Below are 21372 nucleotides of genomic sequence, written 5' to 3' on the forward strand. Positions count from 1 at the left end.
GCAAAAACCAAAAGTTTAGAAATACAAAAGCAAGCAATGCAATAATAGCAGATAGTGTCTTATTTCCATTAAAATGTATTTAGAAAAAGTGAGAGCATAGGGTCTTAAGTTCCATAACGAAATATTTCACAATTTTGTATTCCTCCTCTGTGATGTGATCAAAATCAGAAAAGAATGTAACACAAAGTTATCTATCTTGCTCACAACTTAAAACTACCTGACAGATTTTGAAAACAAATTTCACCATTATGTTACTATGTTCCCCTCATTTAATGTTATTTCTAAACATCAATGTCACTTTTAGCCAGGTTCCACAGTATACAAATGTATGGATTAAGAAAAAGATATGACTGTGTGGAAGCTATTTTATTAGTTTATCCATCAGAAGCATTCATAACATATGAAGTTTTATTGCCCCTTCCTCACCGGAATGGCAAAAATATTAAGTACATAAATTCATGTGTAACAGTCCATAAAATACATGAATGTTATATTGATAGTTCACAATTTACAGAAATTTCTCCCACTTGTATGATCTTGCTAAGTACCGATATTCCTTGAATTCTATGTAGCACTATCAGCTACTCCAAACATGAAGTCAGTGGATTATTTCACTGATACTGCTCCACATACAAATCTACCTCTAACCCTCCTCCTTATTAACAGTGGAGAACAATGGCTAAGCCAGCTGGAGAAGTTTGAATGTAGTCCTACTGCTGCAACATTAATAATGATTATGGTAATATACAATGCAAAAGAATGCTTTGTACTTGAAACAAGCACCATGAAACATGTCATCTGGGCATTTCTGGATGTACTGAAATGGGACTGGCTAATCAGAACCAAAGAAAGTATTTAGTATTGGTCTCGTTATATTGAAAAATCATTTTTTGGGGGTCAAATACAGTGAAAGGACTCCAAGGAGAGTGAAAGTAGTTGCATTTGTGGGCCCATACAGTGTACCACTGCATCCTACATTGCACTTCCTGACAAGTCTTTGTTGGGATAGAGTAAAATCAAATAATTGTCAAACACATGAAAACATCCCTCATATTTTGCTGAAATGCATTAGACAATTTGTCAGATTTTACTTTAAGAATCGAACATGATTATGACACATTGTGAAAGACATGGTGGATTAGAATTGAACATAATCCCATTGGTTGAGAACATATACAAAATAGATTTTGCCAGATCAGATTTCCATGGTAAAGATTAAACATCTGCAGTTCTAAATTCAATGCAAATGAGTACAATGTCTTCCTACAGCTGTGATTACCTAACTTCCATAATTTTTTAAAACACTTATATTAACATATTAAACAAGCATTCAGTTAACTGCTCCAGAAAATGACACGTCTTTAAAAGTGTGGCACAAAGCCATTTGATATATCAATACTGCAGGTATATCAAATTGTTCTTCGCCCATGGTGTTGAATATTTCTCTCCATAAAAATATTTAAAACATCCTGGACACATCCTGAAGGGTCGCACATCTGGAGATCCAAGTTTCAAATATCTAACAGTTCCTGATGGAAACCGTATAATCTGGATGTAATCGATAATAGAGCTGATGAAGCATTATTGTTCAAAAGCATTGTATACATCTGATATTTCACTCTGTAACAGTGTACGAGAAAACCTCTCATTTTCACATTTGCCAATTTTCACAAGTTTTATCTTGCTTTTTGCAAAGTTGTCCTTTACCAACCTTAACATAATTACTGATGATCCAAAGCACCGTTTGATGAATTTTAATTTCACCAAGAATATGGATAATAAAAAAAATTATTAGAAATTCAGCACAATGTGAAAACTCAGGTCTCTCTGATTTTGTTAATTAATTCTCTCTCGCCCCTCTCTCACCCACTTTCACCCTCCCAAGCCACAATATGATGCAGTAATTCTCCATCTTGATGATTGAATTTCTGATGGCCTCTCGCGCTCTCTCACCCACACTCCTCACAGCCCACTCTAAACTGGAAGGGGCAGCACTGTCGCAACACTCCTTCCATTGATTAGAATCAGGAGATTGTGGTTGTGGTTTGGGTTGATTGGGTAAATGAATCTGAGCATTTGGCTCTGGCTGATGTCCACTATGTCTTGGATGCTAGTTCATTCCCAGACAGTACCAGGCGAAAGTATCATCCACAGAGCCCATTGTAGTCTCTCTCACAGAGTTTGTCTCTCTTTCCTCTCTCCCAGTGGCTAGTCAGAACTTGAAGCCCTCCTGCGGGATGGAGGAGTTGGGGTCAAAGTGGTATCCTTCTCCATCTGCCTCAGGAATCAATGATGGGTCATCTTCAATCTGAAACAGTGGAAAACCAGCATTCAGGTACAAATTATAAAAATGTAGGTCATGCATTTAATATAAGTATGGGCATGAGAAAAATGCACTTGCAAAGAACATGAACTTACTTGTGAGACAATAACATTTAAAGTTATGGTTAAAAGGAGTACCAATCAATAAATGGATGCATGGGCAAATGCAAGGATGAATACAGACTAACACCATATCTGATGTAGTGCAGGCATAACAAGAGACCTAAGTGGCCATTAGACCACTCACCATGCCTTGCAACTGCCTAACAGCCAAATGCCAAAGCAGTTGCCAAGAGTGTTGGTGATCAGTAGGATACTTTCTGTGGAGATTTTGTACAATTCTATTCATTGCATATTAAAAAAAAAAATCATTTCAAGGTCTTTCTGCTTTCATATCTTAACCCACATCTGAGGGCCTTTATGCCAGAGATGTTTTCTTAGTCCAATTTAGTTCAAGTGCATTGAATCCTTTTTCCCATCTAGGAGGAGAGGTTACCATATTTAATGCCTGACTAGCATAACTGATACAAATTTGAAAGGACTTTGTGTCAAATTTAGTCTAATTCTTTTGAGTGGTATTTTTAGAAGGCACAGCAAGCTTCTCATCTGTTTTAAGCACCAGCTGCCATATTTGAAGATAGACTGGCACTGTCTGTACAACATTAATGACCTTCATAACCAGGCGTTTTTGTCACATCTGGTTCAATTACATTTAGTGGTTTTCAAGGATTGTTTTAAAAAAAGGGTTCTTTTGGTAGAAATAACTATAATTGTTGATATGTTAGTATCAGTCACATAAATCTGTAAGGTCTTGATGACACAGCTCTTCTAACAAAATTGGTCAAGTTCTATTCAACATTTTTTTTTAAGGAAGTGTGGACAAATTTAAATGGCCTTCTTGCCAGGATTCTGTTAAACTTCAACACATTTTCCAGGGGTTTCTGATAACAGGGCTTTAAAATAAACTTTTTTCCAGGGGTTTCTGATAACAGGGCTTTAATATAACACTTTTGTCCAGGCATTTCCGACAACAGGGCTTTAATATATCACTTGCATACTTGCACGGAGTGAATTGTTGAAAATGCTGCTTTAAGTTTTGCAAATTTAACATTTTCTGTTTAGCTGTTCAGTGCACAGCATTTGATTATTACTGTGGCCATTACTGACTGTTAATGTATAGTGGACTAGGCCACAAATAAATCATTTTCACACTCAAAATTGTGAAAATATTTCTCCAGTATTATACGACTTGAGGCAAAATGCATTACTACCTGGATATTCTCTATTACGACATTCAAAGCTTATATTTCTTTGCATGATATTTGTGTCAAAATATTATACATACCAGCCTCTGCAAACACAGTTATCTCTAACACAAACATTGCTAAAATTGAAAGCCAGTGTAATGCTTGATCTTTTTATTTCAAATGCCCTTTCATGGTCAAAGACATGAACTTGGACACGCATGTGTCATAAACAACAAAAGCAATTCAGCTGCACATATAGCAAAAGTTCATTAAAAAAATTGCCAGTGCAAATGAAATAAAAGTATTTATTTCATTTCAAAAACTGAAGCCGCTAAAATAAGTGAATGTGCATAAAAGGTTAAAACTGACATACATTTGAAAATACATACAAAATCTTATACTCACATCTCCAGAGAAGTAATTGTCTATAATTTCATAAGCTAGTTTGTATATTTCTTCATTTTCATGGTTCTGTAGATTTTCAATCTTGTCCAGACCTGAAAAAGAAGATAAAGCTATTATTCCACTGCCAATTTAAAATAAATTAATGACATATATAGATAATTGCAGAAAAGCCAAAGCCAAGATGAAATGAGTACATACAGTATTAAGTGTTACTGTAAAGTCAATTATTATCATTTTTCAATGTCTTTAGTCAAGTTGATTTTTCCAATCCATTAAAAAAAATTTTTAACAAACATGGCTTTCATGTTGTAATAAAACATCGAATTGACATTTAAATATACATACAAATGTAACCAAGGGAATCACACTGTAATCTTTAAATTGGGCATTTAACTGTTCAGAAAAACTGTAATCATGGGAATCACCCAGGAATCTTTGCTGTTTAGAAATATTGCAATTATGGGAATAACACTGAGAACTTCTAAACTTCTAAATTGGGCATTTTATCATAAAAAATATCAGTTATGGGAATCAACATAAGGACTTCTAAACTTCAAATTTGCACATTTTTCTACACAAAATAGAATCTTGTATACTGTACAGATACAAAGTAATACTCTGCTTTCAAAATCCAAGTCAATTTCCATCTGTACCTTTGTCAAATAGTAATGAAAGAAAGAAAAAACATAAAAGTTTATTCAATAACCTGTGAGAAATTTTGCCAAAGCTTTTAGATCAAAGGAGAAATACTTTATTAAAACTGGATTTGCATTTGTCAAACCTTCAAGCCCTCATCTTACTCATGTAGATCAACAGTCTAAATTTAAAAAAATAAATAAAATCGGCTATAACTGGATGAAAATCTAATCAGGTCACCTATTAATGCATACTAACACGCATACCAAATTTCATTTATCTTCAGTTATATCAAGCAGTGTTAGCTTAATTGTGCTAACAATCTTTTCATGTCAAAGTCCAGTCATACAATGTAAGACATAGCACATGTTGGTTTTGTTTTAGTGATTTGTCTTACTATCCAGATAATGGCCTTGTATAGCATGTTCCAATCCAATGTCGTTGACATCGGAATGAGGAGTCAAAGTTTCAGGAATATCTCACACATTTATCGACACTCTTCAACTAATTGATGTGTAATTAATATACTTACTGTGCTGTCTTTATCCTAGTGGAATGAAAATATGACACTAGCAAATGGACACATTTACATGTTCCACTGACATACATTTGAATTTGGTGCAATGCGACGGTAGTTGAGGTATGCTGAAGTATGTTTAAGTATATTCATGTGGCAGATGTTTCTTAAACAAAATGAAACATTTTACAGTTCCAATAGGCGTAATATATTTTGTATTCGTTTCGTTAAAGAATAATATTTCAACTTAACCCAATTTCGGCATTCCCAGCTTTCATCGCCTTTCAGCCAACTGAAATGTAGGCCGACAAAACTTGAAAACATGTCCATTTCTTTTGTGAGAATTTGAATTTATAAGAGAAAATACATCGGGTAAGTAAATCTGACAAAAATGTTAAAATTTGACTTTGTAGGAAAGCATCATTATTGGTTGCCAGTTGTGTGTGATATTTCTGAAAATTTTACTTTCATATACTGTTAGTTGACATCAAAACATGCTACACAGTGCCGTTATTTAGGCAGTAAGACCCATCACCTCCCAGAACAAAAATATCGGGTGATATGTCTTATGCTGTAGAACTTGTCAAAGTCCAAAATGCTCAAAAAATGTGAGGAAAAAACCCTAAAAACTGTAGTAAAGGCCTGAAAATCTAATCATTTCATTTACACAATAAAAGTATGCCAAGAAAAGTTAATTTCTCCATCACAGCTGCATTTCAATGTTTAATGAAAACTGTAACTAAGGTATGGCCTCCAGAGTGTTAACAACTTTAACCAATCAGATGCAAAATGCAAAGTTTGACTGAAATCAGATTAAAAAAAATAAAGCCTCCAGAGCAGATCTGCCATCACTAACAGGACCACAGTAAACAGTCAAATTTTTTCCCCGTAAGTTTTACCAGTTTTCAGTAAGGTGTAGCAAATTATCACGTACTGCTATTGTCAAGCTGGAAAACATACAATGAAAAATCCTTAAGTGTGTTTTAAGACTGATGCAGCTACATTAAAAATAGTGTTAAACTAAAACATCTGTGAAATTTACTTGGACCTTAATTACCACCAGTTCAGTTTCACAAACTGCAGTTCCAAACCCTATGGAGCTCAATGGTTTTTTGCCATCTCTCAACTTAATATAATCCTTTAAAAAAAAAGTAATTTAAATTTCCTTTGGGCCGTAGTGAAGGGAATCATCATACTCAAGTCAGCACATGATGTCTGCTAAATGTAATTGTTGCCCTTCCTGCTTTTCCCCACAAGAATCTGAATATTCCTTTTATTTTTCTATACTGTTTAAGAGGTTTATTGTCCCGTTTGTCCTGAAAATGTATCGCTTTTTTGGATGCCAATTTCAAATAAACACAGCAATTTGATCATGGAGACATTCTGCATCACAAAATACGTGCAGTTTAAAGTGTCTGAGGTATTCTTGCCAAGTTGACCTGGTTCCCTGACCAACTCCACTGAAACTAATATGAAATCTGGATCTGAATCAAACACAGACAAGCCAGTATCTGGATTTTATCACAAATAATCATATTTCCCTAATTTGTGCTTTTATTCCTTCCGTCCATATTTTAAGGGTCATTTCCTTAAGACTTATGGCAAAGTTGTAAGGGTTGGCTCCAGAGTGATAAATAGCATATTGATGGACAGACACACAATGGACACTGGGCTATACCACTGCTCAATTGCCTTATGGCCAAGTAAACAAAAACTGAAATTGATGACTTCACAACTGTAAAAGGAACGTCTAGATACTGTGTGTGTGTGTGGGGGGGGGTCTAGTACATCCATAAAGTTTCATAAAGATATCTTTAAAGTTTTTGACTTTTGCTCCAGAAAAAAAACTGAATGATGCATAGATGGATAGTTGTTGCTTACTATTTTTGGATGTGTGTGTGTCTGGTTTTAATGGCACTTTTAACACATTACCAGCTATATCAAACTGAGAAAATGGAAGCTATGTGCCTTTCCCCCAGACACAGTGAGGCAGCTAATCCAGGCTGGCTTGTGTGGGCATTGAACCCATGCTGGATTACAAATCCAGTGCTCCACCAACTGAGCAAATCCAGTTCCCTGGATGGATAGACAGAAGGAATGAAAACCCTGAACTGATGATTTCTCAACAGCAACAGGCTATTAGGCTGATACTATATACCAAGTGTAAGATGCATTGAACAATTCTGGAATTAGGCTTCAGAAATGAAAATGTATAAGTTTTAGACATTTGGATAAACAAATGGACGAAAATGTTATACCTATTTAAACTGAAGAACTGTGAACAGCAAAAGGCATTTATACATCACATGTTTGATATAAGAAGCAAATTTCATAGAGGTATCTTTAATGATTTGGAGTTTTGCCATGGACAAAAGAAATGATGGATTGATGGCCAGCGACATAAAGCATTAAAAGTACTGACAATGAATAACTGTGAATAGCAAATGGCATATCCTGAGCAATAATAATATGTATAACAAGTTTCACACATTACTCTTGAATGGTTTAGGCATTATGCTCCTGAAACCTGAATGAACACAAAATTAATGAAAACATTAAAAATATTTCAACCAAAGAACTGTGAATAGCAAAACCAAGATCTACACCACTATCATATTAAACGGACCAAATTTGATAACTTAACAGTTTTCGAGTTGTGCCATGAAAACCAAAGTGTGGGCAATGTATGCATGGATACACAAAATGGCAATTAGAAAAATTAAAAGTAATAACAACAAAAACCTGAAGATTTATGAATAGCAACAGACACTGCTTGACTACTAGTTCAATATCTCTACCAAATTTCATTGAGAGAGCTTGAACCACTTTGGATTTATGCTCCAGAGATGAAATTGTGATGAATGGATGGAAAGATGGACAGATGAAACCCATTTCTATATTTTGCCACAAAAGTTCTTTGGATGGGGAATTAAAAAATCAACAAAACGTTGGCAATGCACAAAAAAAAAATGCTGATTTTTTTTGGTGATATTTTTGCTTCATACAAGAAAATGAAAGCTACATACCTCCACATTCCTCAATGGCTTGACATATACTCTCTGTGTCATCCTTGCACATTTTGAGGACATTGTTGATACCATCAAGTACCACATTGACTACCTGTGTATCCTTTACACTTAGTAAGTTACAGAAAGAAGGAATTACATTCTGTTGGACTATATATTCGACCTGTAAAAAAGTTGTAAAACAGATAAGTGGATAAATCATTTAAATAAACAAACAGAAACCCAGTAAATGCAAAAAAAGATAAAACACAATTATTGGAAGGAATTCCTATTGGCATCTGAAAATAGATGAAAACATACATAAAATACACACACACACACACACACACACACACCAAACACACACAGATTCTATGGGCATCAGCAAACCAACTGTAAATTTTTGCTTTGTTAAAATGTAAAGATGGAAGGAATTTACATAACATTTTGACATAAAATAATCAGCACAAATAACTCATGAAAAATTATGTCTATTATTTTTAACTGATCTGAGCTGCATCCCATTTTGCTTCAGCGGCTATAAAGTTCTTCAAAAGAAAATGTTAGTTTCTCATTTGTGGTGAAGTCACTGCAGTTACAGTAACACACAACTAAGTAATCCATGACAATGATCTCTGACCTTTCAACCATCTCATTCCTCTGCTAAGTAAATGAGCCAAAGACTGATAACAATCCCTGTTTAGAAACTGAAGATATCACCTGTCTGTATGGCTCTAAACAATCTGCTCCAAAAGCTAAACAATTCACTGTGACCTTGACCCTTCACATTTTCATTTCTAAAGTTGGCCCATCTACACAAGTGAATGGTTAAAAGTCTAACACCTACCAGGAGACACATGGTAACTGTTTCCCACCCCACCCCACCACCGGAAAAACATGAATGAACCAACCTTTGACCTTCAAATCAGTGCAAACATCTTCACTGTATCTAAATGTTAGTTTATCCATGGCAACAACTGATAGTACTGCAATACAAGAGATTGCAATTTAAAAAAATCTGTTAACCGTTTTACCAAAATGCTGATGCTGGACAAATAGATATTGTATTGCCTTTTGCAACATTTGTCACAGCTGAGAAAAAATGCATCAAATGTACCAAATCACACAGTGCCATCTAACAGTATGTTTTCATTGAATGCAAAAAGTTTAATCGATGGCATGCTTCAAACTAAAGCTTAACTACACCAAAGATCATAACATTTCTGTTTACATACCTGCTCTTTTCGCCCACTAATTGTCAGATTGCTTATTGCCCATGCTGCTTCTTTCTGTGTCTGAAAGTCTCCCTGTGAAAACAATAATATGGCAATCAAGTACATGTGAAATATATATATAACATGTATCCAACTTATCCAACTGCAATCAGGACAAACCCTCATAATATGATGGGTCAGAGCTGTTCTGTTCTTTTAATGATTTCATGGGGATAATGTAAATCCTGATAATGTGCTGGAAAAGCTGGGTCATAACTGTTCTGTTCTACTAATGATTTCATGGGGATAATATAAATCCTGATAATGTGCTGGAAGAGCTGGGTCATAACTGTTCTATTCTACTAATGATTTCATGGGGATAATGTAAATCCTGATAATGTGCTGGAAGAGCTGGGTCATAACTGTTCTGTTCTACTAATGATTTCATAGGGATAATGTAAATCCTGATAATATGATGGAAGAGCTGGGTCATAACTGTTCTGTTTTACTAATGATTTCATGGGGATAATGTAAATCCTGATAATATGCTGGAAGAGCTGGGTCATAACTGTTCTGTTTTACTAATGATTTCATTGGGATAATGTAAATCCTGATAATGCGCTGGAAAAGTAGTTCAGAACTCCTCTATTCTACTAATTATTTCACATGAACTATTTGGACAATGATAAGGTACAAACAAAGCAGGGCTAAATTCTTTGTTCCACTAATTATTTCACATGAACAATGCAGACACTGATCTACTGTAATTATATGTGCTGACAAAGCAAGGTCCATATTCTTTGTTCCACTAATTATTTCACTGGAACAATTTAGACACTGTTCTGCTGTAATCCAATGTGCTGACAAAGCAGAGTCTGATATTGTTCTATGAATTATTTAATGGAAACAACACTGACCCTGATCTGTCAATACTTTATACAAGGATAAATGTGGATCTTTGCTATTACATGGAAAATTGCAATATCATCAAGTCAATTTGCAAAAGTATCAAACAATCATACCATACTAATACCCTTAGACAACTACACAACAATATTGTAATGAACTATACATTTTTTGGGAAAACATTTTAAGCAATATCCCTAATTTACATCAATACAATAGAGAATACAAATGACCTGGAGAATTCAGATAAAACTAGATTAATATGGGATCCGAGGGGTCAATATAATGATAACCATGTTCCTCAAAATACATGTAATCTTAATTATAATCTTTTAAAATTTTTCTTTTTTTCTTTTCAACTCTTGAAAGAAAATGGATTACAAAATTTACAAAATACTTTTAGGAAAATATCTTCACAACTAAAATTTATGAGCATTTTCAAATGAAATGATTCAGTATTGTTTGAATTGATACAGAATCTGTCAAACTATATCGAGGGAGGTAATGACTCATAAATGATGCGTGCTCAGTATTATAATTTGAGTTCTGTTCCTTCACATTCCTTCACATTTACTGATTTCTCCTTCCAGTTCAAAAAGACCAGAAAAACAAATATCTGGAAAAAACCTTATTATTAGAAACAAATCAATCTCCTGTAACAGTCAGTAAACAGCATGCCATGGGGTTTGAGGAATGAAAACTGAAAAAAGCTTTAATCTAATACCATTACTTCCGAGTTTATATATATACAAAAATAACTATGTACATTTTCAACATGTAATATCACAAATTCCTGTTTTATTATAAAATCATTTCTTGCTCAAATATTTTATGTAAATCTTAACACATATTTGATAACTAATAGGATTTCACAAAGACTTTGTATATGTGAACACAGTCCATAGTTCTTGTCTATTCAAACTGTCATTATAAGAAGAGCACACATTTTGTCATGGGACAGAAATATCTGCTAATGGACTCAACTTTTTACAATGGAAGGAGGTCAGTTATAGAAATTATATCATTAAAGACTTTTTCTCTATCTCCCAAAGAAAGCAGATAAAGACAAGTCTGCTGCAGTTTGAGCTATGTCTTGTACTGTATTTGCCCTTGATAAAGGGCCATCAACACAAAGACAGCATTCACCAAGATGTATCATCTTATAAAGCACCAGCAGATCTGGATCTACATGGTCTCCAGTTAGGAATCTATATTATGAGGACAAATCCAGTAGCAAGAATTTGTTTGATGTAATCAAACTACTCCATGACCGCTGAGGATTAAAATGATAAAAAGCCATGAAATGTTATCTTACCTTACTGAGATGATGTATTATTAGTGGGATCAGCCCGGCATCAATTACGGCCTGGACCTGTTGCTGATTGCCAGCAGTAATGTTAGATAGGAACCATACAGCCTCCTAAAGGGCAAGAAAATCAAGTATAAATATGCACATTTATGTCATTTATCACACTGTTTAATACATGGCACACATAATTGTCAACAACCTAGAATCAGATTTACCTTCACATGCATCCCCCTGATTCAAGTACAGGGCTAGAAATTAGTCGTAGTCAAAGTACTTTTTATAATTTGAATAGTCCGATCAGTAGTATAGTTCCATTTGTCACCAGTCGGTTTATATTTGCTATCATATAATTGTCAAAACTGTGAATGATTGGGCAATGTCCAAGTACTCTTGGAGCTAACTATGAATCTCAGAGATTCAACTGCTGCCCCTGATTTTAAAAACAATTAAAATTGACTTATCGTATTTCAAAACAAGACTTCGTAAATCTTTGCTAACTTTGTTAGATGGCTAACCATCCCATCTTTAAAGGAAATAAGTATGGTTGATAAGTTTGTGTCATTTGTACATCTGGTGTAAAAAAAAATCACACAATGTCTGTCACAGAACAAGGCAAGAAATGACTTGGTTTCGCCTTTGAAAGATTTGATCATTTTCATCGTACATGTGTACAACATTATCTTGGATGGATAATTATTTTTCTAGGTAAGCAACTGAACTAGCATGTATCTCGTCACAGATCGCTTGCGGTGAGAGACACTAAAAGCACGGTATGCATGGGTATTTTACCCTTACCAATACTCACTCTCCTGTAGATTTAAGGCAAGTTTCTTTCCTAACTGACACACTGGTCTTTTGGATCTTGTCAAGGAGCGAATGTTCTCCATTTTTGTTCTCCAGCCATAGGGTTGTCTGTATATATGTCTATATGTATGTCTGTGCGCATGGTGGATCCATGAAGGGTGGGTGTGGCCAATACAAGTGTGGGCCAATTAAATTCAGGAGAACTGTGTACTGTCTGTACATATGTATGTGTGCATGGTGGATCCATGAAGGGTGGGTGTGGCCAATACAAGTGGGCCAACCCAATCCTGGAGAACTGTGTTCTGTAAGTGTGGGTATATCAGGCTGTCTGTCTGGCCATCTGCATGTCTATATGGCCATGGAAGATAATGTAACCATCAAGGCCATAAGAAGACAAAACCGCTAATTTGTAAACTTGTGCACATGGTGGATCCATGAAGAGTGTGTGTGGCCGATACAAGTGTGGGCCAACCGAAGAATTTGGGAGAACTGTGTGGTTTGTCATTGGACACATTTGCAAGTTTTTTTACTTTTACAAATATTTATGAATCATACAGCTGTACAAATGACCGAGTCATATGTTTGCTTCAAATGATTGTTGTTTCAATTGAGTCATTTTGATTACACCAGTTTATTTGAATCTTACTTTCATTCCATGAGATTATTTGAATCTCACTTTCATTCCATAAGATTATTTGAATCTTATTTTAATTCCATCAGATTATTTGAATCTTATTTTCATTCCACAAGATTATTTGAATCTCACTTCCATTATGTGAGATTATACGAATCTTACTATCATACATTTGAATATATGAATCATTTTTTGTTTTCCTATTTGTGAATGTTTGGATAAAGCAATTGAATGAGATTATGTTTAGAACGTGAAAGAATCATTGTATTTGTAGTGTATATATATTTTTATTAATTCATTTCATAAACTTCCATCTTTCATCATACTGTGTTGTGTTGTCAATTGATCCAAGCATCCATTCAGGTTTATCCAGTTACAATGTCGATACTGTCATAATGAGAGAGCTTATTGCCCTGTTTTCACATCAGTGTAATGATTAAAACCTTAGATCATCAGTGTAATGATTAAAGCTTTAGATCATCAGTGTAATGATAACAGCCTTAGATCATAAGTGTAATGATTACAGCCTTAGATCAGTGCAATGATTAAAGCTTTATATCATCAGTATAATGATTAAAGCCTTAGATCATCAGTGTAATGATTAAAGCCTTAGATCATCAGTGTAATGATTACAGCCTTAGATCATAAGTGTAATGATTAAAGCCTTATATCATCAGAAGTTATGAAACATAATGACATGGGTGAATTAAGTCTTTTTCTCTTGTTCAGTTGATTTTTTTTCTGGATGTTTACTCAGTCATCTTTTTTGCACTTAATTTCTGGAAATTACATCATTGCTTTGCTTATGTTCTTGTAATAAATATTCACAAGTGACTCTAGTGCTTTTCTAAAGCAACATTTATAATTCTTAATTATGAATGATGAAATTTAAGAGATAAAACGTATTGTTATATACATCTATATTGTTTTGTGGAAAGGACTAGTGAAATTTCAATAAGACTAGTAAATTTTTCCATCTTCTGGATACAAGGAAATGTATGTTCAACTATTGGTCTGAAGTGTATGTTGTTCTTTCTGTGATCAACATCTTAATCTTCAGATGCATAATATATTTGCAAACTTAATCTGTTTACCACAATGCAATTTAAGCTCTATCAAATTTACTCTAGTTAGGACCACTGGTGTTAAAGATTTTTTTGAAATTTTTGTAAGATCCTAACAACAGGATGCTTTTTGTCAAAGTTGATCTAATTCTATTTCTCAGTTTTTGAGAAGTAGCATCAATAATGTTCCATATTTTCAATAATGTTCCATATTTTCAGTAATGTAGCCATATTTGATAGCAGACATATCATTTATATAAACTGAAAGGCCTTGATGCCCTAATGCCCTCCATCAAACTGAATTCTGAATTTGAATGCCGTGTCAAAGATGTCAATTTACAGGAGTCTTTATCAGACAGATCAGACAAGTGCAGCTTCAATTGCTCCTATGACAGAGCAAGAGTGCACATGAGACTGAGCCAAGCCAATAATCAAGTGCTTTCCAGCTTTAATCATAGGTCAGTAAGACCTCAGATGCACTTCGGTGTCAATCATATAAAATATCTGGCACCCAATCATTAGCATTAAACAACATACAGTCTCACATTCAAACAAAATCCATGCATACACATACAAAACCCACACATCTCTAACACAATTCACACATACACATGCAATCAACACGCATATCCTGGCCTAAATCTCAATTTCATCATTTCTGTCTTGCTATATTTTCAGTGCAGTATATGTTCTTTGATACTTAAAAAGTATGAAACTCTACACCCCAGGGCTTGAATTTAACACAAATTTCTTTGTAGCCAGAGGGACTAGTATATTGAGAAATTTACTAGTCCTGCCAAATATTTACTAGTCCTTTTCACAAAACAATGTCACACAGCTTTCATGTACGTTTACCAATTCAATTTTAAAGTTCAAACAACCCGCAACAAAACTGGATGTTTTCTGTGTGTTTGTTTTTGTGAATTGCGTACATGAGTTACACAATATAACGTTCCGTTCCTCGTCATAATTCAGCCATTCCGTCTTTTGTCCATTTCTTCTGAAATTTTCCATTACCTTTTTCCCGATCATAAGAACTATTCCTCATCATTCTCATTCAACTTTTGCGTTTTTGCTGGTGGCTGAACACCTTCTATCATTGATAGTATCAAATGCCACATTTTGCCTGTCTTATAAGGAGGGAATTGTGCCTTGTTTTGAAATACGAGATGTTATAGTACAGCTGACGCGAATTACTTAAAGCAAGAAAAGGAATGGCACACTGTCCTTTATATAAGAAAGTCAGACCAAGAAACATGTTTCAAAGCACATGTCTTTGCCCCCTCCCATAATTAAATGGCCTCTCCCTAACAAAGACTTAACTTCAGTGGATGTTCTGCATGATCCAAGCAGTGGCTATTGTAAACACTGTTATAAAATATTAGCATCAGAAGATAGTGTTAGTTTCAGCTTGGAAAAGGTGTGTTCCCATCAAATGAAGCCATCTGACACTCGGAGTGTTGTATTTAACAGCTCCAATTACGGTATCGTAAGTCGTAAGTTTGGTAATTATTCCTAATTAATCGAACCTCAATATATTGTTGAAATTAATAATAAGGCAGAAAATTTTCAAATCTTAGATGCCCATGCTCAGAGATTTAATTCCCAACAAATGTACAGCATTCTGCTTGGATATCTCCACGTGTATTTAATTATTTGTTCATTCTTGTAAGGGAAAAATATAAAAACTATTCTTATCATCATAGAAAAAGTAATTGTATGGAAAGGATGTGTCAATAACGTAATCATAATAAATTGATCTAATTCTTATAATTATTTCGATGGAAATGTAAAATATGTAGTTTCCTGTTTGTGACTATTGGAGCGGTTTGGTAGCAAGCAAAAAAGAAGAGAACCTTAAACAAAAAAAACGTGCAAACTAATTTCTTTGAATACTTTTTGCCGTGTTCTTTTGTGTGGTATACAGCTTTGAAGTTTGTTACTGTGGTCGAGTGAATAAAGTGCGATACCACGTCATTTTTTCATTTAATTCGTTATCAGATTAATTAGGATAAATTACCAAACTTCCGTTGATAATGACAGGACCATAATTTGTGCTGTTAAGTGAAATGCACAAAATCGGATGGATTCTTGTTATAGAAACGCACCTTTCCGAGGCAGAAATTGACTTCATCTTCTCATGCTAATATTTTATGACTGTGTTTACAATGGCCACAGCTTAGATTCTACAGAACATCTGCTAAGTCAAGTCTTTATTAGGGAATGGCGTAAAAAAAACGGTGACTATTGATAACCGAAACTTACTAGCCCATCAGGCTATTAACATTATGAAACTTACTAGTCCGACAGGAGATCTGCTAGCCTCGGGCTAGCGGACTACCGCTAATTTCGAGCCCTGCACCCACCCACCTCTTTCTTCCAAAGGCAAAACATCTTTATGCTATCTATAGCTGTGAATAAGCAGATTGGTGAAAGGAGACTGAAATGTCAATCATTCACCACAAAGTATATGCTGCAAATGGAGTAGCACTCTGATTAAGCTTACGGGGGGGGGGGGGGGGGGCACATGAATGGTTCAGCCATTTATGAGTTTGGACAATTCAATCTGTATTTATTTATTTAAAATGTTTGGGGGACATAGGTTTCATTCAGATGAACAGAAAACTGACAACTGAGACTACATTGTGCTGAAGTAGATATAAGCTGCTTTTAAAACCACTTTTTGGTTTGAAAAAAAAAAAAAAGTACAGTATATGCATTGATTACAGATGACTGTCCACTCTCAGTACAATGGATGTGGACACGAGGCTATTGACACTATGAATAATGGATGTCCACTGTGTCTGACGGATGGCCACTAAGGCAAGTGGCCTCCACTCAATCTAGTGGAACTGTAACATGAATTTTATGGCAGCCATTGAGGGTTTCATGTCACCCCTCTGTCTCACAGGATGGAAGCTGACACAATGAATAAGAATGTTTCCAATGTCAGTGGACACTGGTCATGTATGCAATCTAGCTGTGCATATCATGAATCCTCCAAAGATCATAAATCCTAAATGAATACCCCACTTTATATCTAGGTGAGTGCCCCAACATGAGTTTGAGGCATCCATATACAAGCGAATGACAGCTGAGATGTGTATTGGAACTCAAGCCAGAAACTTGTTCTGACCGAGCCACCAACTCAGGTGGTGACAAAAGATTCCAAGCTGAAATGGAGTCCCTGTGAGGTCTCCAGCTTGCTATCTGCACAATCTGGAGGAGCCTCATATGGTCTCTCTAGGTGAACTAAGTCCCTGTCCCCATGAAAGAGAAGCAGAGGAAAGAAGACATGAAAATCTCTGCTGAACACTCTAATTTTGATGGAAAGTATCTGTATGATCCTGTCGAGGGGAACTTGCACTGTCTCTTTTTTGTGAGATTCATCCTCATGTTAGTCAGATTTTGAGGAGTCAGATCAGATTTCTCCAAACAGGGAATTTACTCATTCAAGGTTATTTAACTGGTAAGTCCATAATAAAATAATGCATTATATACTTAAGTGTGAAACATAGATACTTACTGGCAAAATAATTTTTATATTCTTTTCATCCTATAATTTCACATATTAAAAAATATATCCCTATATTTTAACATGTGAAAATAAATGTTTCCCCATCATGCCATGTGTAATAATTTTAGTTTTAGTCATTTATTTCATATCGTAACCACTATACCAGGGATACATGGCTTTGTAGCACAAGATCCAGCAAGGCTAAAATGTGATGAGAAAAGAAACAAATATTGAACCAATCAAATTCAGTATAACAACCACTCATGTCAAGCTGAAGAAACCAGGTGTGTAAACAGTTACGAAAAAAGACACAACATGACAAATGATATTTCTACCTGCAAGGACTTGTGTCACGTCAAACATTTTAAGGGTGAATGGCTGAATAAAATTTGTATACTGTGGACAGTAAATTTTCATATGCACAAATTCTCATGCATCACTGGTCTCCAAGTGTGCAAATTCATACAAATTTTGCATGATTTACGCAAATGCACACCCTGGCAATATCTCTTAAAGTAGAAACAACACTTCCTTGTGTGTGCACAAAATCCTCCAAAAACAAAAAAGGGGAGAGAGATAAATGTAAAGAATGCATTGACTGTTGCAAATAAGTCTAAAGCAACACTGAAATGAATATGTTTGAAGAAAAATATGCTTAAAAAAATCACACTAGAAAATGCAAATACTTAAAGCACTCCCAGACACGTGTACTGCTGCAGAAAGTGCAAGCAAAAAGGACAATAATCCAACTGATGGAAGTGACTAAGGTATCAGACTGACTATTTTTGTCCAATTACTAACTGGAGGAAGAAATTCATTTTTTCTGGGAGCTAAAGTCTGGAAAACCAATGCAACATAATAATAACTGGCAGTGTCTCAGGAAGGTTTGACATAAACTGAACCAATTGGCACCCCTCAATTGAGTAAGTGAACCAATGGTGTGTTTATAATAGGCCAGCCTCACAATAAAATGAGATATCATTTACAGTATATTTTACACCTTAATTGCATGAAAAACCAAATAAATAACCATCATTACTGTACGATTTTCCTCTTTAATGCCTCCAAACCACACTCTCACAGCACATGAGAAATCAAAGTCTACAATTCTGTTCCGCTCCAACATTTCGGTCATCAGTCTTGGCAAAGTCTGTTTTGAAGTGACTTCTCCATGCTGTGATAATTATTTGCTTTTTCTCTTCGATCATCACAGTAAAATTCTTCACAGTAAAATTCTTCACTGTAAGTTTCACTGTCTGACTTTATCTAGATTTTTGTGGATTTAGCTTACTATTTACTGGTCATCGTATCTGCAATAATCTCTATTGCTTTCATGATCTAAGCATGATACTGCGGTAAAGAATCAGTTATCTGTCATTCTATATCTACCTCTCAGTGAAACAACATATATGGAATAATAATTTGCATTAGTAAGGTAGCATCAACAAAGCGGGCCAACATTTCCAATAATTATCATGAGAGAACTAAACTATACCTTGTTAATTTTTTCTTTTGTATGTGTGAGGAGAGCAGGGAAGTGGGAAAGAGCATCACAGTTAAGCACCACCTGAGTCTGTTCATCTGTTCCAGTCACTATATTTCCAACTGCTCTCAGAGCTGCGGTCTATAAATAATGAAAAGAGTACTCAGTATGATGTCCCTGTGAAAAGCATGAATACTGTCATCACAAATCATGTAATCAGAGGATGGAACAAGGATATAATAATCATAAATCATGCAATTAGAGAAAAAACTATGGATATAATCATAAATAAGTTAATTGGAGGAAATATCTAGGATAAAATACTGTCATCAAATATCATGCAATCTGTGAAAGGACCAAGAATGTAAGGCAAAAATAAAACTTTGCATGTTTCCAATCAGCTGACCATCCCTGTATTTTGTTGCCAACCTTAGCACTTTTTTTCCACAAGGTAAATATATTTAAAATATTTTTTTTTAACAAATTAAAAAACTCCTGTAAGTGATTTGTACATCTAACTGAGCCAGTTTAGCCCAGAACTTGAAGTGTTTAGCATATTATATATACAACAAACATTATAATATATGTTTAAAAAAATACAAACTACCTACCTACCTTATTTTTAAAAACAGTTCAACAGGAAACATACATGCTTTTATTGTCTAACAGCCATCACAAATTACTTAATCAGAGGAAAAACCTTGGTTAAAATAATGTCACAACAAATTTTGTAACCAGAGACAGGACCGCATCAAAAGACTTAGGATATAATAGTCATCAACATGTAATCAGAAGGACCTAGGTTAAAATACTAAACATGATAACTGAGTTCCTAAAATGTCTTTTTATGTCTATACTAAATGGAGTCCCTATCTTGAAGCCACATATAAACTTTATATATCTTACTTATACGAAAGACTAAACCATATTAAACTAATCTTAAAGGTGTTGAAGGATTTCAACCAATACCAATGTATTTCTTTCATTTTCTACACTTGATTCAATAACTGTATGTTTGTTAGAAATTGATAATGAAATTTCTTTTATAATATTGACAACTAACACATATGTACATTATGTGTCATGAAAGAAATCCTTCATCTCTACTTCTGTTTGTACACTTTAGACAAGGACACATTTTTGAAAAGAGGGAAATAGCAAAAAGAAATGATAAATTGGAATGTTCTCAAACTGAATGGCACATATATAAATATATAGTAGCAATATTATAGTTATTTTTTCACCAATTCATTAAACTAATCCTTCCATGAAAATTTTTTGACTGCACTCTACACAATCCAAAATTGACTAAAACCATAGACAGAAAATGATTTCTTGGTGTACTGCACTGTTGACACACGAATATTTAATTCTAAGCATTTAGACCAAAGTTCCAAATGTACATACTCCTATCATAAGCACAGTCCATATTCTTTGATGGCACATTTATTTGATGTAAACTATTCGTTGAAGTCAAACTCCTGATGGTCCATGCATATCTGAATTATCACTGTGATAGCAAGCACTCAAATACAGCCATTTAATCAAATGTACCCTAATTAGCGTTGGTCACTTTGTCCTTCAACAAATAATACAAGGCAGGTCTTGGTGATTAAAAAGACAACTCTCAAACCCACTTATAATCAGGGTTTGGGGCAGGTGTAGTTTACATATTTCTACTAGAAAATACCAAAAGAAAAGGCCTTTATTTGCAGAACATGAATAAAGTTGCAATCAAAGTGGCTAATGACACAATGATATAAAGTTTTATCATAGTGTCTAAAAATTTCAATCAACATCATCCAATTTTTAATATGACACATGTTCTCTTACAAATTCTTTGAAAGAAGCAAACAAATTCTCAAGAATTTCAAGATGGCTGCTGTGGTGGTCATACTGAATCCACTACGGGTAACCTTTTGATTTATGACCAATTAGACATAAGAAGTCTTCAGGTGAAAAGCCAATGGCAGTATTACTTTACTAGACATCATAAGAAGTGTTTCAGAGAAAACTATGTTGAGTTATGACCATCCATTAAGAAGAAGTAGCAATAACAATATTTTCAGATGGCTGCTTTGTTGGCCATATTGGATGTTCAAGCAGTACTATTTTCAATTAAGACAAATTAGACCATGGGATGAATTTGTCAAGTTTCATTGCAATCCTTCAAGTAGTTTTTGAGCTGCAGTGATTATCAACTTCTGCTAATGGATGGATGATGATGGACAACAGATCATTCCATAAGCTCGTTCTGGTCTATGACCAGTACAGCTAAAACTTAATTATCTGAAATCTTTTGTTTTGAC

At 34.6% G+C, this 21372-nt stretch overlaps 1 protein-coding gene across 2 annotated transcripts in view; it reads right to left on the reverse strand.

Moving 5' to 3' along the window:
- Nucleotides 1–351: 351 nt before the first annotated feature.
- LOC149798881 (importin subunit alpha-4-like) overlaps nt 352–21372 on the reverse strand; it is a 61591-nt gene continuing 40570 nt past the window's right edge. The window contains exons 9-14 of one of the 2 annotated variants that reach the window (XM_089957799.1): nt 19148–19204; nt 11568–11672; nt 9368–9439; nt 8154–8316; nt 3975–4066; nt 352–2308 (exon numbers count right to left, since the gene is read on the reverse strand). In XM_089957799.1, coding sequence (XP_089813925.1) covers nt 2213–2308; nt 3975–4066; nt 8154–8316; nt 9368–9439; nt 11568–11672; nt 19148–19204 — 585 coding nt within the window. In that variant the 3' untranslated portion in view covers nt 352–2212. Of the gene's footprint in view, nt 2309–3974; nt 4067–8153; nt 8317–9367; nt 9440–11567; nt 11673–19075; nt 19205–21372 lie in introns of both variants that reach the window. The other variant, XM_089957798.1, reaches the window with a different exon arrangement.

This window comes from Sinohyriopsis cumingii, chromosome 5, assembly GCF_028554795.1.
Source record: "Sinohyriopsis cumingii isolate HCF-2022 chromosome 5, ASM2855479v2, whole genome shotgun sequence".
Classification (NCBI taxonomy): Eukaryota; Metazoa; Mollusca; class Bivalvia; order Unionida; family Unionidae; genus Sinohyriopsis; species Sinohyriopsis cumingii.